General features: G+C 39.3%; 2 protein-coding genes across 3 annotated transcripts in view; one reads left to right on the top strand and one right to left on the bottom strand.

Moving 5' to 3' along the window:
- msh3 (mutS homolog 3 (E. coli)) overlaps window positions 1–16,908 on the bottom strand; it is a 41,379-nt gene extending 24,471 nt beyond the window's left edge. The window contains exons 1-13 of one of the 2 annotated variants that reach the window (XM_079342762.1): window positions 16,623–16,908; window positions 16,402–16,522; window positions 15,861–16,103; window positions 15,166–15,389; window positions 14,730–14,846; window positions 14,526–14,643; window positions 14,285–14,424; window positions 13,687–13,853; window positions 8,751–8,860; window positions 8,532–8,646; window positions 7,461–7,545; window positions 4,657–4,766; window positions 2,267–2,399 (exon numbers count right to left, since the gene is read on the bottom strand). In XM_079342762.1, coding sequence (XP_079198888.1) covers window positions 2,267–2,399; window positions 4,657–4,766; window positions 7,461–7,545; window positions 8,532–8,646; window positions 8,751–8,860; window positions 13,687–13,853; window positions 14,285–14,424; window positions 14,526–14,643; window positions 14,730–14,846; window positions 15,166–15,389; window positions 15,861–16,103; window positions 16,402–16,522; window positions 16,623–16,763 — 1,824 coding nt within the window. In that variant the 5' untranslated portion in view covers window positions 16,764–16,908. The remainder of the gene's footprint in view (window positions 1–2,266; window positions 2,400–4,656; window positions 4,767–7,460; window positions 7,546–8,531; window positions 8,647–8,750; window positions 8,861–13,686; window positions 13,854–14,284; window positions 14,425–14,525; window positions 14,644–14,729; window positions 14,847–15,165; window positions 15,390–15,860; window positions 16,104–16,401; window positions 16,523–16,622) is intronic. The other variant, XM_079342763.1, reaches the window with a different exon arrangement.
- Window positions 16,909–22,253: 5,345 nt separating this feature from the next.
- LOC306831532 (lymphocyte antigen 6S-like) lies at window positions 22,254–25,887 on the top strand. Its single transcript, XM_079355688.1, has 3 exons — window positions 22,254–22,375; window positions 25,330–25,437; window positions 25,553–25,887. Exons 1-3 carry the CDS (start codon window positions 22,330–22,332, stop codon window positions 25,699–25,701), a joined length of 303 nt encoding a protein of 100 aa, XP_079211814.1. The 5' UTR covers window positions 22,254–22,329; the 3' UTR covers window positions 25,702–25,887.
- Window positions 25,888–26,559: the final 672 nt, after the last annotated feature.

The raw sequence follows: 26,559 nt of genomic DNA, 5'->3' as shown, positions 1-26,559 counted from the left end.
CTCTGGTAGGCGTTACAGATCACTGTACGCTTAAACACAGAGTGTCAGACCTGCTGCTGTGAAACACCGGTAACCCTGTTATCAAGCACATCATCAATGTACATTAAGTTAATTAACACTTTAGCGTAGATATAAGTGTTTTTGCTTTTACTGTGTTTATATTTAATGTTTAACTTTGTACATTGAGATCTCAGTTACTGAAGACAAATTCCATGTGTGTAAGCATACATGGACAATGAAACGGATTCTGAGCTGCAAGGCCAGCTGCCACAGAATATAAATAGAAGTGAATTTAATAAGAAGAAAACATATATCTTCTTTATTGTTTGACAAAATGAAAATCATGTTCTCTGTATCACTTTGTATATGTGGTGTGTGTGTGTGTGTGTGTGTGTGTGTGTGTGTGTGTGTGTGTGTGTGTGTGTGTGTGTGTGTGTCTGTGTTGTTGGTGGGGAATGCTGTAAGCAAGCAGGATTAAATCCCTAAATCTCATCTGCACGAGTTTCAACAGCCAAGCTTAAAGATAGACACACGATGCTGCAGGAGCTCTGACGAACACCGTGCACTCTGCACAACATGGCAGGAAAAGAAGATCCTCCTCTTCAAAAAAAGGGTCGACATCAGAGCAGAGCTGCAATAGTTAATCAATCAAAAGACAATAAACCACCAACTGTTTTGATAAATGATTGTTAATTGTCATGCAGCAATGTCAGGTTTGAGCCGGTTAAATGTGACAATTTGCTAGGTCTTTTTGGGCTGCAGCTTTTTCATATTTGTTATGACATTAGGGGCGGCTGTGGCTCAGTGGGTACTTTAGTGTTGTCGTCTATCCACTGGAAGGTGAAGGGGTTTGATCCCCAGCTCCAGCAGCAGGGTTAGGGTTATTGTCCAACGTGTCCCTGGGCTTAACACTTAAACCCGCTGCTTACACATACATACCTCTGCATCAGAAGTGTGTATGTGTAAGAAAAGATTAGTAATGGTCTCACAACAAGTGTGAATGAGTAGGTATGACATGCGATGTAAAAGTGCTTTACAAGCTTAAGTAACAACATTCGACACACAGACAGGTCAGTCATTATCAGGAAAATAATGTGTATGTATAGATATTGAAAAGAATAGTTGAATTCTGCATGCATCAAAGTTTTACTACACTGAACATGTTTACAAAGTATTTAGAGTTGAGGTCTTGTTCATAAACCCTCTTGCAAACTAATACGATTTTTGGTATATATTTAAAATATCTGTTCTTTCTGTAAATCTTAATCCTCCACAAGATTACACACACAACTGTGTTTTATCCAAAACAGAGCTGAGCAGCACCTTTTTTCATGTTTCCTCACAATCAATGCTTCAGAAATATCACCATTGATGATCTAACACAGAATAAAATGATCAATGATTTCCCAATGCCCTTCACAGAAATACCTTTTAAGGGGGGGTTATATAGTATTGACTTGATATGGCCATTAGTGATAATGTCACAGATAGTTCCAGGTCATTAAAGGTTAATGATAGTCATACTGACAATAGTTTATTGTTTCAATCATACGCTCGATTTTAATGGTCCAGTGTCAGCAGCTTCGATGTTGCTCCTTCATGAACCCAAACAGACTGCAGAACCATAAGCATGTCCTCCCTCCCATTATGTTGATGGAGCCATAGAGACACAGGCCATTACACACTGGCCCAGTTATCTACAGACGGGCCAAATGACAATTAGGTTCCCTGTGTGCGAGTGTTCACGTTCACTGACATTTGATTATTTTCCGTTGACAATATGTAAAGGAGAGGGGAAAGGAGACATGACATCAAGGCTCTCTCATCTCTGTACAAAACAGACACACACACACACACACTTATATAAACACGGACATAAGGGGTGAAGCTTTGTGACATTTCAAAAATGGGTCCGACGGGAAATGAGATTGTGTCAGACAATCAGGTAAGTGCCACTGAGGCGACTGCTCCCTGTTGTTAATCAAGAGCAAGCCATGAAAATGACAGAGAGGAGAGAGAGAGTGTGAGGAGAGAAAGTTAGAGAAAAGGCTGAAAATTGTTGGATATAATATGCAAAACAACAAGAAAGTGGAGGTCTGATTTGTACCACCTGCGGCAAATCCTTGTATTTTGACCTTTTATCTGTTTTTAACTGTCATCACGCTCACTCCAACATGATCGCAAGTGACAGGAATAATTACCATCTCCTGAAAAAGAAGACATTTCTTTGGCGGAAAAATTCAATGTCTGTGTGTTTGTAAGTTACCTTTTTGTGATATATACTGCAGATGCCTCTCTCCAGGTCAGGCAGATGGGACAACAGAGACCTGATGGAATTTAAGGAGAGTGAGTCTGACTGCAGGATCTCCTGCACAGCACCCTGCCTCTCTGCAATGGATCTGTGGGTTCATGGAAGACGAGGAGAAATTTAGCATGTAGACAGGAACAAAGCACAGACGAAAACAAAAACTTGTCATTCAGAGCTCAATTGTCATGAATAATAAGAAAGTGCTTTTCCACTGACATTTAGAACTATTAACTGTCAAAAATCAGATGATTAGCTTTAAAAAAAAAAAAAAAAATTAATCTGTCATGTTCTGAGGCCTACCGCAGCTGGAGCTGGAACAACTTCAAGTCAAATGTGAAAAAAATAAAGATTGTTATTTTCTTCACTTTCTTCATCATTTCTTATAACCTTGTTTTTTTGTTTTTTTGCTTTGTTATGTTGCCATAAAGGGAAAGAACATACAATACAAGAAATGTCAAATTGATTAAGACAATTACTGTTTCATGTCCAAATGACATGGAACATTTGTCAGTATTATTTTCAAGCTTGTAATCAGACTTAAAGTGTTTATTTCATACCAATTAATATACTGTATCATACCGAGAACTTTGAAAGTCTAACTAGACAACCCACTGCTAACCTTATCATGGACCCCTTTATGATATCTATGTGCCATCTAGATCAGTGCTCATTAAATGGTGGGTTGTGGAGCCATTTACAATGGGCCGTGATTGTGTGCTTGGAAAATTAGTCTATGAAGTGCTTTTAAAATTGTTTTGATTTGTTCCTTGTATTTCTTCTGTCACATGTTTTGTACCATCTGAAGTCCAAACAACATTATTTTTAATTTCACATAAATCTGAATAGTTGAAAACAGTTAGTTTTGGGTCTTGAAGCAAGACCAGTTGAGAAAAGCAATATAGATTGTCATATTTGGAAGCGTACGCCCACAGACTTGGCTTTGTGTTTGTCATGTTAGGATTGAAAGCAAAGTGACATGACATACACAGCAGTAAAAAAAAAAATATATATATTCTGTGAACATAACACCTGGAAATAAAAGATATATTAAAAGCAGATAAAGCCTTGCTGAGTTATGTAATAAAATAGACAAATGTGGGTCGGCTTGCGTGTGTGCACATGAATCTGTGTTTGTGCCATGTGCTGCTGTACTGTGTGTGTTGGACTAATGTGCCAGGGTGTAATCTGGGTTTTATGATGTCAGATATCTGCAGGGAAACTATCTGTATAATCTGAGAGCAGAGCCCAATCCACAGCCATAATCCCTACACTGTTGGAGGGAGAGAGCTACACACACAATCAATATATGGATAATGACATCCCACCGCAGGGCAGAGGACTGCAGTCGTCCTGCAGTGCTCAAATTTAGAGGCTGTAAGAACCTGGGAGTGAGTTTCAGTGAGCTGTGTTTAGTTTTATTTGTGTTGTTCACTCTGCAGTGACGTCTGCTCCACAAGGCAGAAATAATCACGGGTTCAAATACAACTAAGAAACTAGAACTAGTTTAAGGATAGAAGTCATGTGACTTCTGAAGCTTATATATGCAAGTAGAAACAAAGCAGACACTTGGCTTCAGTGATAAAGTCATTACATTCCATCTTATACTCTCATTCTCGTCAATAGGAATCTAATTATTTATGTTACACTAAAACAAAGCAGTACTCGCACAGCTCTGCCTTTGTCCTCTGAGACAATACAGTAGGAACAAAGCTGGATGGTTTTCCGGGAGGGTTTGTCCTTCGCTGCAGCCCGTGTAAGCACTGGTAGCACAACATACAGAATGTCTAGTTTGTTTAGTGAAGATTTTTAACTGTCGTCCAAAAGGGCCTCAAGGCTTCTTAAAGCATAATAAAAACACATAGTCCTAATTGACATTTCTAATTGAGTATTATGGGCCTTGCTGCATTAAGGGCAATGTACATTTTAACTTAACGATAAGTCTTAATTATGACAGGGATTTTTTTTTAATTAAAAAACCCAAATAATTCTGGTAAGAACTTAATTATAAAGATTAATCAAGCTCTGTAGTTCAAAACTTGGATTTGTCATCCTGGACATTATCTTGTCTATACAAGGTTAATCCTAACACATCCATCTCCAGTTGTTAGATAACGTAAAAACATGCATATCATAATGACTGGAATATAATCCATCTCTACCAGTCACCCCATTTGATGGGAAAGTACCATGAGCACTGTATGAGATGGCTCTGGATAACCTCCCAGAGAAAATAAACTCCTGCTGTTCAAGTTTGCTTTTATCCGTTACTGTGTAGCTGAAGAACAGGAGAGAGAAGCTGAATCGGTTCAGCTCTGACAGCCGCGCTCCATCAAAGGTCCTGTACTCACTGAGGATCTGTGAGGGGCTGGCTCACCCACTTCCTCAGCAGTCGCTTCCCAAACGGAGTACGAGTGTGGTCCAACACCCACAACAGACTGCCTTTCACACCGCCATCTGTCTGCCATGGACAGAAAAACACAAACACACAAACTGCTTCATCTGAATCTACCAAAACTCAAAAAGCAACAACAACAACATTATAGCAACAAGCTATAAGGGGAGAAGAGGTGATGAAAGCCCCAAGCTGTTAGGTTGAGGAGGCTTGAACTGAGTTTGAGTCGTCACCCACGTAAGCCTGAGTAGTCATAGAACCTTTACATGTGAATACAGAAAAGACAATTTAACTCATCTAATTTTTACTAACTTCTTTAAACATGAATGTAAACTTAGTTCTCCAGTGAAAGCTTGTCACAATGGAAAATTCCAGCCAGCTTCTCCCAGGCTATTTTCTTTACTGAGGTGAATGTAACAAACACCTCGGCATGCAGCTTTGTAACTACTACACTCCAGCAGGAGGTTATCGCTGGCATGTGTAGAGGATCACTCTGCTCAGCAGTCTTCCTCAGCCTTGCTTTAGCCCACAGGTGTCAAACTCCAGTCCTGGAGGGCCGGCTTCCTCAGACTTTTAGATGTCTCCCTGCTCTAACACACCTGCTTTAAAACAATGTGTTGTCATCAAGCTCTGCAGAAGCCTGATAACGAGTCACTCATTGGATTAAGCTGCGTCTGAGCAGGGAGACATCTAACAGTCTGAGGAAGCCGGCCCGCCAGGACTGGAGTTTGACACCCCTGCTTTAGCCAGTGCAGTAGACCTCGAACGTGATTGAGTGCGACCTAAGTCGCATAAGTGAGGACCCACTTGAGTCAAGAGCGCCTCCCTGATTGGCTCAGGAAAGCAGGTATCAGAGTACACAATGTGTGAGAAACATCGCTTAGTCTGTGTTTGTGACTGTATTGAAAAGATGAAAAGAACATTTATATTTTTTGCGTTACCCTTTTTTCCTACAGCCTTCATGAGAGTACTTTGAGAGAACTTTGTTGTCAATTATTTCCCTAAAGAGTACCTTGGGTAATATGCTTAATGGTTTTGCATTTCTTATTGCAGCCAGCGTTATTAAATTATTGATATCTGAGAAATTAAAACCTAGCATTCTTATTCACCCAACACTCCCTGCCGTCCCCAAGTATGACATATTGTTCAATTGTCAAGCTAATAATGTTAATGTTTTGTGTTCCTGTAACTGGCCTTACAGCATCGTGTCCAGCTCCAGAGCTTTAGAAACACACTTCAACAAGCCGGCTCACCGGCAAGCAGCAAAAGAACAGTTAGCAACAAGCTGGTAAACGTGGCGGAGTACTGAGCAGCTGAACAGACGAAGATTTGCAGCTGTTAGAAACATAAAACAGAGCATCACTTTATAGTGGACTGATTTTATTAATAAAAACTAAGGCAGAAGAACGATTCACATTCACAGCTGAAACAATAAAAAAAAAAAACTCAACCACTGAGGTGGTCCTGTGAGGTTGTGAGCAGGCCCGGAGGTGCATCAGGCTTAATGCTGACATCAGCATGCTAACATGCTCACAATGACACTTCCCCGATTCTTATTAATAGATAGTTTTATAAGACAATCATATATTAAGACATCATGATTTGTGATAAACCGAAGAATATTAAAGCCTCTTACAAGGTCAAGTGCAGGACTCATCATGTATTTATTCAGAGCACTTTGGTGCAAGTATCGCATCTTGTCATGTTTCTTCACTTCACCGCTGACAAATATTCCAACATGGATATTTGTCCTATCAGCACCGAACACAGAGTACTGCTGGGGATTTTGTGATGTGCATAGTTGGTTAGTATTTAGACAGAAAGAAATAATTGAGTGATATTCTCACATGAAATGATCCTCAAAAAAAACAAATCAAGCAGCAAAATGAAGATGTGTAATATGACACTACATTATTTATCATGGGAATATCTAAACGTCCATTGTTTCATATTGTGCTCTGTTGATCATGCTGTTGTGTCTATCTTGCTACTTTTGCAATGTCCCTATTTGAAGCAGCATTATTCATCGCTTGGATGATGCTTTGCTTTTTCCCGTACTTCACAGATGAAGGCAGTAATGATGCAGGCTTCAAACCCAAACAAACAGAGGAGAATGAACATGACACAGAAGCTGATCATTCGGAACAAAAGGACTTCAACGGCCAAGACGCAATCTAGAGCCTGATGTCACAGTCGAAAATAAAGCTTACCCTGCAAATTATTCTACTGACCGCTGTCCAAAAAAAGACACTGAGCTTCAAATGCTATAAAAGATTATTATTGTTTCATTTATTCGCTTCATATCAGAAAGAATTGACTGATTAATTGACTGACAGATGGACACTGCCATCCGTTAAGCCATGACACAGACCTAGAATACATGAGACAGCAGCATGCCGCCTCCAGGCCACCAAACGGAAATGAACAATTAGTTCCATTAATAAAAAAGATCTGCTCTCAGTTTTGAAAAAAAAAAAATCCACTTCAAATTTTACAAGTTTTAATCAGAAATGTTCTGATGCTGTGTGACTTTAATAATCACTGTAGACTGGCTTTAAAGATTGAATGTTGGATGGTAAATCGTTTGACGAGACAGCTGATGTTCTAACCAACTAAAGGTTAAAAAAGATGGATTATATTCTACAGGAAAAGACAGTTATATTTTTATGTTTTTACAGTGTGAGGCCCAAAACATTCACATACTCCTCTCCTCATCGTTATGGCCAGAGACAATGAATACCAGCTGAAGTGTTCTTTTACCTGATTGCTGAGAATTTCCAGGTTTCTGAGGGTGGTGGCACTGAGATTCATCCCGTCCGACGCACTGGAGAGACGTCGAAATGAGCTGCACGGAACACAAATGTTTAAAGTACAGCTCAACGATAAAATAATCAATGAGAGTTTCATGATTGGAGTGACAAATTTAATCCAAGCAGGACTGACAAAAACTGCTCAAAAACTTGAAAAGAAAGGGACAAAAGACACCCGTATACCTGTCAAGCATTAATAAAAAAAAAAAAAAAAAGAAAGGTCCCATATACTTCATTTCATCAACCTTAATAAGTTTTAGAGGTCCCCAAAACATGTCTGTGGAGTTTCTTGTGTCTATAAACCGCTCTATTTCAGCCCTGCACAGAACAGGCTGTTTCTTCTGTTAATGTGAAATGTGTCTGACTGTGGCACTCTCTGAAAGAGCTTGGGTAGCTTCTCGCACCATGCCCTAGTGTAAATGGAGTAAAAGGCAGAGGATAAAATAAACACCTAGCTGTTGGAGTATCACCCACCTGGGGGTGGGGCTACTTCCCTTTGTGAGGTCACGAAGGGGAAATCCCCAAACAGCATGTTTGAGCACACATTTTCTGAAAAGTGGAGCAGGAAAAAGACGGGGAGGATGTCCTTTTCTTCGAACTGTGAGGTTTGTAGACAGGCTTAGGTCACATGTAAGTGTTAGAGAAAAATGTGGTGCAGTTCACTTTGCACAATATAGGACCTTTAATAAATCCAGGATTAGGGCTGAAAATATCTTTCAACTATTTTTAATGCAAAAACACTTCCTAGAGTGCAAGGTGCAGTCTTCTACCTTTTGTAGTTATTGTAATAGAAGTGCATAATTATTATTGTCGACTTGTTCAACCAAAAGTCTTAAACCCACAGTCACTCAGTGAACTAATTAAAGCATACTGTAACAGCCACTTGATTACAAATATAATAGTACACTTAGTACTTTTTATCTCTTGAATTTTTAGCTACATTCTGGATTTCAATGTTAATTCAGACTACTGGATATTGTGTTTTTGCGTAACCAGAGTGTCTACTTTTGTCTGCAACTACCTTTCACTTCTTAGAACTCTTTCCAGATTGAAATCTTGGAGGTAGTGGATGAGCGGCCCCAGACAGCAGATCACGGCGCCCTCCAAGGACGCCACACTGGACAGAGAGCGAGAGCCTGGAGGACACAGACACACAAACATGACACACATTTTACAACGTAGGCAAAGGTCCAATCTTCACACATGTCCAGGGCTTTTCAGTGGGATAGCAAACACACACCTTTTTCCTGGCTGTGGCAGTAGAACTCTGTGCACGTGTTCATTGCTGAGGTGAACTCAAACTGAGCGCTGTCCCTGATCTCAACTCTTACTCGGTCATCAGCCTGAGCGCTGGAGGACAACAAGACAGCAAGGAGTCAGAGATGCTTGTGACTGTATGAACTGTAGGAAAAACAACATATCATATCCCATCTGAGATTCTTTTTTTTTTTTATACAACAAACCTGCACTGCGTGTTACATGTATCTTTAGTTTTTGTTCACTCAGACTTTATGGACACACACATTACACTGCATCTCCCTGTAGCACCAATGCATCTCCCTATCGCTCCATTCACATTCTTTATATTGCTGCTTTCAAGGACGCAGCTGCTTTGTTCGCTCTGTTGTTGCCAGGGTAACCAAGGTAAACACGTGGCTCTGGATGCAGTCGTAGAGAACTTCCTTATTCTGTTTTATAATGCTCACACACACACACACACGCACACACACACACACACGCACACATGTACGCATCAATAAACAGCATTTTTGTGCAGTAAAACTGTGATCATTAATCACTCTAGCAGTCAGTTCAAGCACATTATGAGGTTTAGATCAACAATGACAATTGCTTGTATTGATCCAGGGTTGTGCATTGAAGCATTTCTGCAGAGCCCTGACAGGACCCAGCACTATGAAGCTATGTGTTTGAGGATTTACTCTGGTTTCAGAAACATAAAGAAATACAAAGCCAGACGCGGCTTCAGACTTATGCAAACAAAATGAGTTTTGCTTCCAAATCATGTCAAATTAAAGGGTTGGTTCATTTTAAATGACAAAGAAACGTATTTTCAATTGCTGAGTATTTCAGCAATTTATTTAGTTTTCATCCCAAAAAGTAAAAGAATATTTTTAAATGGTCAGCAGCATCAAACCTCCCATTTGAATATCAGTCTACAGCTTTTGCAGCTGGCTGTAGACTCCTGTTAGAACTTAACACGAAACATGGACGTCGGTTCAAGCCTAATTAAGGATGATAAATTGCACACACATATCTATGCTCATATATTCACAAAGAGTATATAATATTTAAATGTTTAGCTAGTTCTGCAAGTTAGCATGCTCTAAGAAAGCTTCAACGCAGTAACAGCAGGGAACAGTGGGTAGAATTAGTTTTGACCTTAACAAACTCAGTGACCAAAGTGAAACCGTAGACCGGATGACAGAGATCGATAAAAATCATGTGATTGCCAAAATGACTGGAATGCATCCCTCCACAAATCTCTACAACATATAACATTTAACAGAAAACTGCAATACAGGGCGACAGTGGCCAAGTGGTAAGTTTATGTTCCCCCCTTGAATCCAACCCGTGTCTTCTTTCCCCATGTGTCATATTCTGTTCTATAACTCCATCCACTGACCTGTCTTTCAAATAAAGAAATAAAAAGCCCAAAATTAAACCTTGAAAACCACAGTTGTTGATTTATCTCATTCAAAATCATACATCTAAACCTCATGATGGTGCAAAATGAAAAGTGAAGGAACCACCAAGTCATTGAAGCGTCTCCTCTGTGGAGCAAAACACTTTTTTAAAAATCAATTACATAGATGATAGATAAGGTATTTCATCAAATGACTCTAAAATGTTACTTGCTGGTGGTGCTGGAAGGAAAAAAACAAAGCGTTACCTCATTGAGTCGGCAACACTCGTCCTCCAAACAATCATAATGATCACTTCAAGGGTTTTACAGTTATCAGTGTTTACATAGTGGCTGAAAAGAGATGCTGTGTTTACTAATTACAGACAATGAAATCTGAAATGTGAAAAATAAAATTCCTTTTGCCTCCACTTTATTTTTAATGAAGTTAATAACTCGTGGATATCTTTAAGGAATATCAATGTACTTTCATCACAGCTGGAGACCATTAAAGATTTTTTACAGGGGGTCTTACCCTTACTGCAGGGTTGATGGATTGGGTGCTACACCTGAAAAATGTGGAGTTTTCTGTTCATTTAAAAAAGCTTATGATGATAATCAATCAAAAGAAAGGACAGCTAAAGGTTAAGTTGCAGATGTTGCAACCCTCGGATCAGAGGTTAATGTGCACAACAGATTAAGGTCCTTGATTAGTATCTATTGCTGCAGGGTGGACAAAAAGCTCTGAGAGCTCTGAGATCTCATGTAAACAAATGTCCTCTGGTCCGTATGTGTGCTTGTATGGATCTATCCCAAGGCATTGTCCTACCTTGTAGCCAGGTAGTCATTTTGAATTTCAAAAGCATCATTCATCAACTTATAATCAAGGAAGTGATAACATTAGGGTTGAACGAATCATCTGGTGAGTGTTTCAGTCACTTTAACCCCTTAACTGCTCTGATCCCAACTCATGCCTCCAGGCTAAGAATGAGTAAAACAACCAATAATGCACCTAGCTACTACCAGCCTCCCTGGGACTCATTACCTGCCGCTCCATGGACACACATAAATTCTGTTGCCAGGGGGCCCGTCTCATCAGCCCACCCAGGAGACACAGAGGCTGTGGAGCTAACGTCAGCAGCCATAAAAATCCTCTTTTAAATATTCAGCCCAGTTCTTCTAGCTTTAGTATTTCTAAAAGGGTTAGAGTGAATTTCCTATAATGACTCTAAGAGGCCTGGTAGAGTAAGTATTGTGAGCTGAATGGACAAAGGTGCTGTGTATTTCTGAGATTCAGGCAACAAATTGAGATGAGCCTCGTCTCTGAAGAGCACAACGCTTAAGAGCAGTGATGGCAAACACAATAATTGGACTGCCCTTTACACGCCTATCTCAGCTGTAATCACTCAACATGGTCGGCTTAAGAAAAGGAGAAGGGAGAGAGAGAAAGATAAAGGCATGAATACAGAGGAACACAATTTTGCAAGAGGAACAAAAGTAAAAAATGAGAAATGTGGACCATCCCATTCATCTGAACACATCCTTTACTGGTCAAATTAGCTCTAGTCTGCTCCCCCTCCCACTCCCTTGTTTCATTTTTACAGCTAAACAGACCCCGGAGGAACAGCCCCCAACGTTGACAACATGCTGAGTGCACACTGTCAGCAACAGGTCTAATGAACACACCAGAACAAAGTCAGTGTCGCTGGCTCCGTTAGTCAGCAGCCGAACAAAGGACAAGTACGTAACTCTTTCTGATGTTGCAGTTCTCCCTGCCGACTGAATGCAGTAAATGAAAGTCAGTATCTGTCTGTCTCAGTTGCAGCTTGTTAGTCCAACATTAACACTGACGACTCCCTGTTGCAGCTCGTGTGCTCATGCTGAGCTCATGATGATTTTACTGCATAACGATAATCATTTTCACTGATGGTTTGAGGCTGCCTTTGAAAACTCATCTATGAGTAAAAGGATAGGTTCACAATATTTAAAGTCTGTCTATAAAACAACACTTGTGTCATCCAGGTCAATAACACAAGATTTAGCTAGCTGTTCACATTCCTCATGTTAATTTTAGTGCCCGACTGATTTTTTTCGGGTCAATACCAATATTGATATTGTAGAAGAAAAAAATCTGATACAATGTCTGTACACAATGTCTAACTAAGAGAAGATCATCACTCAAATGGAAAGGAACTGTGCATGAACGTGGATCACCGCTTGACACTGTGGAAAGAAATAAAGCTTATTGTAATCAAGCAGCACACTCTGCTGGTGACAGAAGTCTTTTGGTGTAATTCAAGGACACTCTGATAAAACACTTTCTCACTGGTAAATAAATCCAGTAACATTAGCAAATATCTGCAATAAAATGGCCATCAGTCTCTGGACATGCTAATATTGGCATTCATATTGTCCATTACAAGTTCTCTCTTGCCCTCTGTCTTTCTGAACATAGGTCAACAAAGACATAATGTAGTCTTTGTTTCTACTTAAAGCATATTCATCATGTTCAGATAAATCTATTGGCTATAAATGCATCTTGTAGATAAGTCTTTTGTTGTTTAGTTGAATTGTAAAATAGTCACAAGCAAGAAACTTGTTTAGTGTATAAACTGAAAGATGCTCACTTGAGTGGGCGACCTGTCACTGCTAAAGACTTGAAGATAGAGGTGGGAGTCTCATGTGGCCCACCATACTGATATGAAACACACCGAATCGGCAATCCTATAACTGGACATAACAATCTGTGATCTTAAAAAGGTCCAGTGTGAGCTATCTATTATTGCAATATGGTGTCAGTTAAACCTGTAATTAACCGTCTTCCATTAACTGCTATGACAATATCCTGCTCTTCTTCTTCTTCTTATCCGTCTGTCAACTTGAGTCACCTCTCTGTTCACGTTACCCTCATTCATGCCATAAGTGGAAGAAGGGGGAGTCATGAAGCAGTAATGTGGTGAGTCGAATTGTTAGAGAAATCTAAAAAGAGCGCTGTATTTCTTTTTTTCTGTTAAATTATCCAAATCTGGCACCAGCTATTCAATAACAGCATATCAGAAGATGGGAAGACGTTATATTGCTGTGTCAGTATTTTGTTTAATCCCAACTGAAAATCAATGATTTTATTCATCCATCCATGAATCCACCCCTCCCACCGATCAGTCTGCGTCCGATAAACTTCTGAATGAACTCGATGCATTTGTATTGTTGTAAAGAAGATATTATATTCGTCGTACAATGGGATATTTTTACACTTAATGACATCTGCAATGTGCCCTGATAGACCCAGGTTTGACAATGTTTAGCCCTGCAGAGGAAGCCATAGTGCTGCTGACGGCTTTCATCAGATCCACATTGATTTCCTCATTCAGACAGAAACCAGAGAGCTCCAGACAAACTGAGCACGAGCTTTGGAAGGAAACCGACTGGACCAACATTTACACAGATACGCAGCACAATTGAAGTCCTTAATAAAACACGAGTTTCTGTAATAAAAGGGTAAATACTGCCCCATAGTGCCCAGACAGCACATTACCTTGCATTTGCTATGCTCTGCAGCAGTCTGTTGGTTTGTTCTGAGAGGTCAGAGGGCACAAGGATCTCCACAGGGCTGATCTTTAGGACCCGAGCCTCTAGCTCAGAGCGAGACTGATTTTCAGTGAAACAGTCCAGTAAAACATCTCCTGTGCTGGGCTGAACTGCCTGAAGAGACACAACAATGCAGGAAGGTTAATATAGAACTGTATATACTGAATTTGTTAAAGTGCATCTTAAGAAACAGCTAACAATCGTAGTAAATTAATAAAAACATTTTAATGTTAAAAGGTTTTTTTTTTATCTTTTTAACATAGCTGATACAAACTCGAACAAGTTTGGTATTGGCAAATCCACCATGGATCTGATATTTGCAGAGTCACACATTAATCACATTAGTTTAAAAGAGCACAGAGTTTTCATGGAAACAGGATTTGTTTTACGCAGAATCAGGAAATCTTAGACAACTGACCAACAAAAAGAATTCCACAGTTTGTGTTGTATAAAATCAACAGATCAGATAATGTTAACTAATAAACTACTGTGTGAGAGAGCTACTGATTGTGTGTTTGAATGCAGTCAGTTCTCAGTAAACTCACCACCAGCCCAACAGTGAGCTGCTTCTTCAGTTTGTCCCAGTTCTCACTGACACACAGGAGGAAGCTGTCAGGAGGGTCCGACACCACATCTCCACAGGTCCCCTGCTCCCCCTCTCCCAGCCTGCAGACCGGGTTCACATCTACAAACAACTGTCAAAGGAAAATGCTTCATACAAACAGAGATAGAAAACTCTTTTGAAGAGCACACAAAAACAGAAAAATAAACAGCTTGTAAGGATACCCTCTCCCACCAGAGTGGACTTTGTGTACAGAGCACTGAGCTGACGACTGAACAGAGCATTCTTATTGGCTCCTGAGGCCTTTATTGCCGACGTCTCTGTCTGTTTTACTACACCCACCTAAAAAAACAAAAACACAAATAAAGACATCCAGTGAAAAAAAAAAAGTCCAATCAGCTGTAAAATAGGAAGTGCTTGTTTCATACCTTGTGTCCGTGGGACACCAACCGTCGTACATGAACAAAGAGACGGTGTGTGGGGATGCTGCACGTCATGAAGTTGTGATCCAGATGACAGAAGATGTTTAGCTCCTTTGCTGCAATCTGTTTAACACAAACAGGCAACTTCAAGTGTTTCTCAACCTCTTCTTTTTGATGTTGATAAAATCATATCTGACACGTTACTTAAAGTTACATTTGGGGTTTTAAAGTACTGCACATGAAAATGTCATTTGAGAATCATGTGCTGACAATTTTAAATCCAAAAAATAAATAAAATACTCAGGGGAAAGGGATGTTTCATTTGCAACTTTAACTTTTAATAATGTTAAAAAAAAAACTAATGTTCAAAGTTTTCTCAGCAGCTTTTGAAAGGTAACTCCCCTAAAGAACATCCTCGACATATTTGGTTTCTGGCTCTCACCTCAGCATCATCTCCAAAGAACCGGTACTTGTACCCACACTCCACAGCCAACAGCACATCTTTATGCTGCTGTTTCAACTGGATGACCTGCTGTTCCAGGGGAGTGTATGTGTTCTTTGAGCGCCTGGAGGGGGCACCAGAGTCTGCTGGAGGACAAGGATCTGCGCCTCTTCCGTCATCTCCTCCTCCCCCTCCTGACTTGGCAAACTGGGAAAAGTGGAACATCAATGTTTGGGGTTTTTTCAGGGGCAAATCCACAGCTTCCTTGTCAAAGCTTTAATTCTTTATTGAAGGTTTATTCGAATAGGGACAGATACAAAAAACATAGATAACTTGAACAGTCATCTGATGTCTGCATCATAGTGTTTGTAGCCAAAGCCAAATTCACAAGATTTTTAGTTCTCTAGTTCTCAAATATGCAAAGCTGTCATGGCACTGTGGGTGTTGTGACTAGCAGTAATGGTCATCTTGGTTGTATTTCATCGTGTTGTGCTGCATTCTCCTATGTGTTTGTTATTTGTTGTGTTTTTGGCCATTACTGTAAATCAAAGGACAAGGACAAAAAAGGTCTGAATGGAAAAAAGAAAACAGTGACCCTTAGTTTGCAGGGTCTGAGCTGCTCCCTGAGGATTAATAGCCTACATTCTCGGATCACAGAGAGATTGCTATAATGGAGAGAACATTTGCATGTGCTACCTGTCTTGCAGCAGCCCGCTCTGAACTCTCCTGTTTATTTTCCTCCTCTTCTCCATCCTCACGCACCTCCTCTGTCAGCTGAGGCCTGTTTTGACTGCTATGGAGATCTGTTTTGTCCAGACAAGGAAAATTCCTCTTTTTCTCCCTTTGATCAGCACTGTGCTCAGCACTGAAACTTTTCAGCTTCTCCAAGGTTGAGGAACAGAGGCCGTCTGCTCCGTGAGGCGATGACAGCGTGCTCTCTGAAGAGACAATAAAGCTCTTTGTGATCATGTTATTAATACATTATTAGCAGAAAATCACAATTGTTGCTCACACACTCTTTTGTTTACAACAACCTCACGGGAGCTGGATGCACTAAGGGAGATATTAATTTTAAATCTGGGAGACTGATATTGTGTCATGTTGTGGTAATGCAGTCCATAGTTAACTCTTTCATCTTAAAGGAAACATTCATCATAAGAAGCTCGATTTGAAACGACTCACACATGTAGCTTAACCAAACAAATGCATGGCATGGTTTATGATGCATATTCTTACCTTTAGTGCTTTGACAAGAGGCCACATCAGAAATTAAATTCACCTCCACTTGCTGGGCTTGTGGAGAAAGTTTGGCTCGTTTTGTTGGCAAGCCAATATCCTCATTAGGGGAAAGTTTCTGCTGCGGGACAAAGGGACTTGAAATTCAATAATTCGCTTTAATATAATCGTATTATCAGAATGAGTGTGTGTATGTGGATTATTTGAAGTGCACCCCTCACCTTGCCTCTTGAGAGCTGGTGTACTGCAGGATTTGGGTTAATCCCACACTGAGTGTTGGAGGCACTGCTGCTGCTCAGGCCTCCGAAGTACTTACTAATGGAGGTCTGAGTGGTGCAGGACTTCCTCTGAGCCTTTGGCATGTTTACAATTCGCCCTTACATGAAACACATTATAATCAAAACTGTGCAGACACGTACTGGATCAACGCGGGCAAGGAGAGACTTCTGCAGCTTCCCGGCGTTTCAAAACATATCGGCGCATGTGCTGAGCTCACTCACGGGCGCGTAAATGACGTAACGAGCGTCAAGCCAATAAGGAGACGCGGATGTTTTCAGTTACATTTTTTAGAAATAAATCGCAATTGTTGACAATCTAATCAACATTTTGCTGTTTTTTTGTGCACCTTATCAGTTTGTGAGTGTCGTCCACTGCAGGTCCTGTAGTGAGTCATCTTCTATAATAGCATTCATCCCTTAGAATAAAAACACAGCAGCTCAAAAATGATGAAACTGTCATAATTTAAGTTGGTCAAGTCTGGACTGCCTGGCTTTAAACGTTGAATGTCCTTTTAACATACTGTTCTTTTATAGTGTCATAATATTGTTGTGGGTTGATTGCTTACTTTCTTCCTGTTTTATTGTGGTTAAGTCATATAGTGATGTGTCGGTCGGCTCTCTGAAGTGAACGACAGGAGCCGGCTCGTCCTTGGGAGCCGATCAGTTTTTTTCTTGTCTTTTGTCTGTTAAAGCCGGATATCATTGGTGAAGATGTGCGGTTGCGTCTGTGTCCTCACTGAGCGGGGGGGTTTATACACGCAGCAGACGAACAGGAGAGAGACAGAGGTTGAGACCTTTGTTATGTCCTCCTCGTATTTTTCTTGAAGTTTCGTTTCATTAAAACCAAAGGTTAACACGGTCGCGAGTCTCGCGACGTGACTGCAGGTCTCTTTTTTAGAACAGCATTTAAATGACTCGGAGCAAAGATGTAACGTAGTTTTAAGAGGCAGCGTCAATCAAGTTATCATTTGTTGCAGCAGGAAAGACAGAGGATGATCAGGCAAAGAGGAGAGGAGAACTTTTTATTTTGAACTTGATTTTTTAGAAAGAGGATTTGGTGGAGTGTTCCTTCATTTTGAGACATTGTCACCATTTAGTGTGTATGTGTTTATGTGTTTGGTGACCAAAACTGTAACAAGCTAAGAGAATGAGAAACAGTGAATGAGCCTATAGATGCAACAGATAAATACAATAAAGATGTAAATGTAGCCTGGGCTGAAAAATGAAAGGACATGAATCAGAATATTTGAAGTTCATGTTCAAGGCTGAACAGCATTTTATAATATTATTTGGATGTTTGGATGGATAAGTAAAACTGTGACTAAACATGGCATTACAATTGTAATAATCATGACTCAGTATACTGAGGCTTTTCATTTTAAAAAATTTAACAGAGGATGAGACAGGAGGAGAGGAGATGAGAAAGAGCAGGAGAAGGAACCAGTGAGATGAATGTGGAGTCAGGTCCAGGAAGCCCATTATCAGCCCAGGACCCAGTTACATACAAAGACCAGGACCCAGTTACGGTACATACAAAGACCAGGACCCAGTTACATACAAAGACCAGAGTCTCTCTATATCACTCAGTCAACCACCATATCCTATACCAAACACTTAATATACAGTTAGAGATCACCTTAGTTGTTATTTATTGTGAGGCAGCAACACCACACACAGAAATACTTCAGTTATAGTTATATATATTTTATGATTGCAGCAACACACTCATACAAAGACACACTAAACAGTGTTGCATAAAATAAATGTTTTTCGAATGTTGACCTCGATATTTCAAAAATCCTGGCCAAGGCCGCTTGTTTATTTGGGTTTTTTAATCTCTCTCTCTCTCTCTCTCTCTCTCTCTCTCTCTCTCTCTCTCTCTCTCTCTCTCTCTCCTTTTTCCTCTTCAAGCTGCAACTCTGCATAGTGTGTAAATAGAAGTTTGTTCATGTCACAAGCATTTGATATAATGCATATTTTTACAAAAAATCTGAAGAGCCACTTGGGAGCCGAAAGAGCTGGCTCTCTAAAAAGAGCCGAAATTCCCATCACTAAGTCATAGACTTCGGTAAAGTTAGAAAGAGATTCACAGATTCGGGATCCCCGGTGTTTCTGTCGAAAGTGTCTGTGATTGTTCCGCTTCGGATTTGTTATAACAGTGTGCAACAAAGAACACAGTGATGTAATTAAGCTATTACAGAGCCGTAACAGAAGGGAAAATTCCTTTATGACTTAATTCTCCAATTAAGAGCAGCTTAACCAGAAATTATTATAAAGTATTAGAAATTGTTTGGAAACATATTAGACGGTGTTTAAAATGACTACAGAAACAAATGCTTGGTTGGTTTGAGACCGATTGCGGGTGCCATATTAGTCAGTTCCTTGTCATACTACTGAAAATGGTTCTATTTACAATAAAAGACGGTTGCTATTCAGACGTAGATATCTTTATGAAGATGAAGAAGGTAGTCTTTCTTTTAACATTTTTCTGGTTGTTTTTGTTTTGTTTGTTTTTTTGCCACATTTCAAGCATCACACTATCTAGGAGTAAAAGGTCAATTGTGTCATATCCAAGGGGTTTTGTCTAAGTTGTGTTTCTTTCTTTCAAGATAGGACTTTCATGGGTTCTTGTAAGTGAGTTATTGACTTCCTTTTCATGTCAGATTCCCTCTGCTGCCCTCCTTGTCCTCTCCAACCCCACTGTGTCAGTGTGTTGGTCACAACTGCAGTTCACCTAAATCACACTGGCGGTCTCCCCTTGTCTTGATTACCTTGTGTGTATTTAGTCTGTGTGCTTTCTACTGTTTGTGCAGGTTTGTTTTAATCCAATTGTGAGTAGCATTCTAGCCTTCTTCCCTAGTAAAAGTTTTTCCTTTTTGTATGGTTTTGGACTGTTTTTGGATCTGGTTTTGTCTGACGATCTTGTACTTCCACTTATTCTTTTGTTGGAACTCTTGTGAGTAGATTTGGTTCAACATTAAAAACCTTTACCCATAAAGACCCACCGTGACACAGGTGTCTCCACCCCTTTAACCCTAATGGGCAGGTCTTTAAAGTGCTTCAATCTTCATTTTTTACTCATAAAGTCCCTAAGTGACATCAACTTAACTTCCTGGTGCAGTTATGTGACTGTGCCATCATTGGTGTACCATTGACCTCACTTCCAATATGGCTGTGCACCAGGTTAACCCATGAGGCAAATCCAGCTAATTTTGGAAAGCTTGATATGTGTGTTTCAGGTATGTTTCAACCCACAAAATGATGCTTTTGTTAAAATAACATGTTATTTCATACATTAGACCGGTTTTTAATAAAATATTTTGACAACTTGATATAAAACAAGAAGAGAGAAGATCGCTGTTACAAATATGTCACAGCCGGCTTTTACTCCTAAAATAATCATGGAAAATCCCATGTGACGTATTTGTCACAATCAAAGAAAATGGGAGAAAATTGTTCAATAGCTTAAGCCCATTCTATCATTTTTAGTCAATATATTCTCTAAAGTTGAAGCCAAAGAATATTCAAACAAATATGAACAAATATTCTCATGTAAAATTCATTAAAATAATTAATAAAAATGTGTTAAGAAACTTTTTATGAAAAAGTGTAATATCCATACATGTAAGTTGGCATTGAAAGAGACAATTGATTAGTTACACTAACAAGTAAGTATGTTTTATCCTATTTTAATCCAATTTAATTATAATTTGTTTGTAGTATGAATAAAAAGAAGCAGCAATACAGTCTTCAGGATCCCAAATGCCTGGGAATCGTGCATCCAATGTTCCATGGTGGCTGACCATAGCAAAGCATATGTGGAGGTCAGCAGGCCACACATTGTGAAAGAGTACAACACTTTCATGGGGGGCATAGACCTCCTTGATGCATGCGTCTCAAGAAGCAAGTACCATATGAGATCAAGGAGGTGGTACCTCTACCTGTTCTGGCAAACCATCATGTTAGGCCTGGTCAATGCATGGTTGCTTTACCGCCGTGACTGCAAACTACTTGGTGTCAGAAAGCCACTGAAACAAAGGAGCTTCCAAGCAGAGGTTACCACAAGCCTGATTCTCTTGCATTCACAGAGGGGGCGCACATTATTTGACAGCCCATCTCCACCACCACTACCGCGCAAGAGAGTACGTACTGGTGTTCCAAATGAAGCAATGTGGTCAGTTTGCACTGACCACATTGCACACTGGCCTGTGAAATGTGAGAAAAGAGGTCGTTGCACACTCTGCAAAGTCAATGCAACCACCACTCTCTGTGAAATATGTGATGTGCGTCTTTGTTTTACAGAGGAGCGAAACTGCTTCAAGATGTATCATTTGGCCTAAAGTAATCTGCCAAAAAGCTGTTCATTGTGAAGAAACTTTTCATACATTGTGCTGATAGTGCAAAAGAAGTGTTATATTTTTCAGCAGGTGTTTGTTTACAGTACTTAAGTACATGTGTTGGCAGGTTTTCTGTGTGAATCTGTTGTTAATATTTAGTTGCTCTCTAATGCACTAAAAAACTGGTTTAATAAGACCAAAATTGTTGTTTAACCTTTTGGAAAGGTATTGTTTCTGATTGAATGCAAATAAATGCAAATTATTGTTACTGAGCAACACAAGTTTTAATCTCATTCATTTTCAATTAAATAAAATAATCACAGTAAACGCCCAATGTGACAAATGTGTAACTTTTCAGATCTTTGACAAAAGAGGGTGCTATTGAAAAAAAAGGTTTAGAAATGTGTTAAGAAGAAGAAGTTATACTTTATTAATCCCACGAGGGGAAATTCGGTTTACACTCTGTCTAACACACACATAGGCCGAGATACACACTCATGCACAAACAGGGTTCCAGTGACATGCATTAATGGAGAGGTCTCAGAGTGAGGGGGCCCAGAGCAGTTTTGGGGTTCGGTGCCTTGCTCAGGGGCACCTCGGCGGTGCTCAGGAGGTGGACTGGCACCTCTCCAGCTACCAGACCAGTTTCCGGACTTGGTCCGTGCCGGGACTTGAACCGGCGCCCCTCCGGTTCCCAACCCAAGTCCCTACAGACTGAGCTACTGCCGCCCTGGCAGTAGCTCAGTCTGTTATTTATGGTCCATTTGATCTGTTCTATAACACACTTAATTTTCCTAAAAGGAGAAATGGGTGTGGGTTCTTATGGGTTAAAGGAGCTGAGCATTTTTGTCTATGGTTTTGTGCTTATTTGACAAATGGTTAACAAAATAAATCAGTGAGTGAGGGCACCAAATGTCCATTTGAGTTGAACTTCTCTGTTTTGTTTACTCATGACCTGCAGTTTGTGTCGTTGTCTTTGGTGACAGTGTATTAGAACACACTGAAGGATCTGAAAATGCTTTCAGGAACATGTTTACACTGCAAATTAGTGCAAATTCTTACATAGGCTACATGTGAACATTAATTCAATAATCTTTTTTATTATTATTATTTTTTTATTCATTTTCCCCTAAAAAAAGGCATTAGCTGCCAGTGAGATAATGAGGTCACTTTAGAGGTGGTGTTATTCAGGCTTTGTGAGGAAACGCAAATGTTCTAAAGGAAGTCTGCAGAGGTGAAGAGAAAGGCAGAATAGCCACACATCTTTTCTCACACGTCTGATCAACAACAATCTGCTTTTCTCTCTGTTCACCATGAAGCTGTATGGAGCTTTGATCCTGTTTGTGACTCTCTCTACAGGTAAGAACAGCTTTAGAGTTAGCTATTAGTGTACCAAGCAAACACGGAGTAAACAAAATAAATGGATTTGTTTCTAAATGTGATGTCAGAAACTTCAAGAAAAAGTTGGCTCTTTGCAAGAATGTGCCTATCCTGCCAATGAACTTTGGTTTAACAGGGGATCTCGGATCTTGTTTCAGAAACACAATTGGGTTTTTTAAAAGGTAGATCAATCCACAACAATATAAGGCTGGTTTTAGACATTATTGAATGCTGAAACTTAATTGAAGATGACGGATTTCTTTTATTTCTAGACTTTCACAAGGCCTTTGATTCAGTAGAACACTCTTTTATCTTGTCGGTACTTGAACATTTTGGCTTTGAATCCAAATTTAGAAATCTTATTAAGGGTTTATATCAGGATATCAGCAGCTGTATCGTATTACCTAAAGGCACTACTCCTAGCTTTAAGGTTATGGTTGGAATCCCTCAAGGCAGCCCAATTTCACCATATTTATTTATATTAGCTATTGAAATGTTAGCAATTCACATCAAAAATTGTAATGACATTAAGAAGTTAAATGTATTGGGTACAGATTATTATTATCAGCCAATTAGCGGATGATACTACAATTTTCCTAAAAGATATAGGCATGAAATTCTTTAGCTATTGAAAAAATAAAACAATTCTCCAATGCTTCTGGGTTAACTTTAAACCTACGAAAATGCGAAATATTTGCAGTACATGAAACAACACTCCAAGATATTTCTAACATTCCAATCAAGTCAGAAATCAAATATTTGGGAATTCACCTTACAAAAGACCAAAAACTAAGTCAATGAATGTAGAAAACAAACTAAAAGAATGTAAAGCAAAGTTAAGTTCACGGCTCCAAAGAGATTTATCAATTCTTGGTCGAATTTATTCAACGAAAATGGAAAGCTTGTCCAGATGTATTTACCCAACCTACTCTATTGCCATCCCAAACAAATGAATTAAATCAATTACCAGATCAATATGAATTTCATTTGGAGGAACAAACCACACTATATGAAGAACAGTAATATGGTTAAAGACTTTAGGGATGGAGGCCTGAAAGTTAGTGATTTTGATTGTCTTAATGGGACCTTAAAAATAAACATAACAACTCCTTCTGGTTCTGTATTCCAAATCATTTATTTAGTAAAATCGGAGGGCTGAAATTTCTTCTTGTCACAGACTTTGACATCAACAAACTTCCTATTTCTTTATCAGATTTCCATAAACAAATATTATTGTATTGGAAAATGTTATATGTCCCTAACTTCTCACCCCACTCCACTGTACTCTGGAATAATAGATATATACTATACAGAAAGATTATTATTATTATTTTTTGAAGATCGGTTTAGAAGAGGTATTTGGTCCTTGGTTGACTTGATGGATGACAATGGTCACTTATTAAACTATGATCAAGTCTGCACTAAACATAACTTCAACCCAATAAAAGTTGATTTTGATAAACTACAAAAAGCACTTCCTCAAGAATTTGTCTTCCTGACAAAAAATATAATGACACATCAGACTATTCAACCGCGACTGGCTCCACTTTCAATTCAAGGTGTCTTAATATGGGATAAAAAGTGTAGTAATTCCTTTGTAAGAAAATCTTTCACGGACAAGTAATTCCCAGGAAAACAAAACAAAAATAACATCTTGAATAAATTTGATGAAGGTTCTGTTGGCAAACTAAGACCTTTATATCTCAAACTACCTTTACCCCCTAAAACTAAAGAAATACATTTCAAAATCATGAATGACATTTACCCCTCAAAAGAATTACTTAGGCTACGCTTCAATATTGAAGATAACATCTGTTCATTTTGCAAAAAAAAACATGTCCAAAAAAAACATGTCCAAGCCCCTTTTCTAAAATTTAATTACATTTTACTTGTCATGATCGAAGTTAGTTTTTGGGTTGTCTTTTCTCTCGTATCAAACATGTTTTGTGGGTGTTCATTTCTGCTAACACGCAAAACATTCTTTGTGAAAATTGGTCAAATGCAAAAGCACCGTTTGGTATTTTGCTTTTTTTTGCTTAACTGCGGAGCTGCCAAGAGTCACACTTTGAGTAGTGACAGTCACGCAATTTGACCCATTCTCACACCACACGCAACACTTGACATTTCTCACGCTTATATTTGAGCTGTCATTTGCAAAACGTCGGTCAAACCAGCCGTCAAACCAGCCGAAATACGATGCGCGTCTATTCAGGGACTTACGGTATGGGTGCTTGGAGAGCTCAAAAAGCAGGAGAACGGCCGCGTATTTTCGAAATATGACAATAAAATAAAAAGTGAATTACAACAATTGTTATGGCTCTTGACAGAGATATGTATTTTTCTAAACAGTTTAGAGATATTTCAAGTTTAATTCATTTCAAATTTCAAGGAGAGATATGACATTTTGGTCATATTGAAATGTTGTAAAATAAAATCTGTGAAAGGTGACACAGATCTTTCAGTGGATCATTGTACCTGATGGACCTGATTATTAGCGCTCTAGTTTTCAGCAGATTTTACTATATAATTTTTTGAGGAACATTAAAGGTGAATTCTGCTAAATTTTCGATAATAATAAGACATTAAATTTGGACACATTCAGTGTTTTATTTTGAAAAATCTAAAAGAGGTGACAAAGATCTTTCAATGGATCCTGGTACCCAAGAGCCCTGACTATTACCCCTGTGATTTTTTCATTTTTTTTTTTTTTTACAATTTTCATTTCTAATTTCTGGTAAATTAAGACGAGCATTAGGAGGCCACAGTGCAGGGAGAGCCGCTGGCATGGAGGTGAGGACATCAGTCTTAAGGTATAAGTCGATGTTTAAAAAAAAGGCCACATTTATTCCGAATGTATCATGACACTAAAGTCTCACTCTTGTCATTTTCTGAAACTTGGCAGCCCTGTAACTGTGTTCTGTGTCTCTGTTTAGCATGTGGCTTGAGATGCTTCACATGTGGTGCCGCGAACCCTAGATCCTGCACAGACATCGAAATCTGTCCAGCCCTCTCCGACCGATGTTTCTCTCAAAAAATCAATGGTAAGTTCTTTCATGTTCAGGCTTGTAAAGCTAATAAGAATTCAAAGTCAGACAGCAGGTACAATGTTTTGCTGTATTAAATTCTTCGTGGCTGATTGGTTTTTGTGTTTTCAAGGCGTGATCATTAAGGGCTGCCAAAGCAGCCTGACATGTATCGGGGCCATGTCGTGCTGTGAAGGAGACTTGTGTAACAGCGCAGTGCCAACTGGTTCCAGTGTCCTCCTGCTGCTGGTGTCTTCAGCCATCATCACTCTCTTTCTCTAAGACTCTGGGATCTTCTGTCAATGTTGCATTCTCTGTGTCTTGACCAATTTGTACCACTGGAGATGAATAACAAACTTATAAAATATTATGCTGCACTGGAAACTATATAGCAACCTATACATAATCTCATAATCTTGTGTTTATGCTCATGGCTTTAATAAATCAAACTGCTTAAACAATGAAAAATGTGTCACTTGCCTTGTTTTTCAATCTTGATTTAATTTGGGGTTATATTGGGATATGTGTAAGAAGAGTGAATATTACAGGACCTCCAAAAAGGTTTTAACAATGCATCTGTTCATAAGAAGTGTTTGTAGCCACTTTCATACCACTCTTTCATTTATTAACTACTATCTTGAAGCATTGAGTCACATAACTCATGCTCCTTTTTTCAACCCAGAAATGAACATGTTTGGAGAAGAGGTTGATTGACGTTCATTACACTTCTTAACAGGTTCCAAACCATCTGATCCCCTATGCAACAAAACTACTCACCCCTGCTGGCCACTACCTGACATACAGCAGGTTAAAGTTTTGTGTTAACTCAGTCTTTGAAACAGACATTCTACATTTTATGCATGATGGTATATTGTCAACATTATCATGGCACAAAATATCTGCCTCGAGACTCAATGTTTTGTAATCAGTTCCTTTTTTTTACATGTCACACTGTGTTGATAACAAATCGTTTCAGAAACTTGACACCTCATTTAGTCCAGAACAGCCGTAAATCTCAGAATGTGATGTGTCGATCGCGAACACAACGGCTCTAAGAGTCGGCTCTTTGAAGTGTGAATGATCTGTTTTTGTCTTTTTTCAGTTAAAGCCGGATATCATTGGTGAAGATCTGCGGTTGCG

The sequence above is a fragment of the Symphodus melops genome (genome assembly GCF_947650265.1).
Source record: "Symphodus melops genome assembly, chromosome: 1".
Lineage (NCBI taxonomy): Eukaryota > Metazoa > Chordata > Actinopteri > Labriformes > Labridae > Symphodus > Symphodus melops.
The sequence above is the reverse complement of the archived record's forward strand: the minus strand, read 5'-3'. Positions and strand labels throughout refer to the sequence as shown.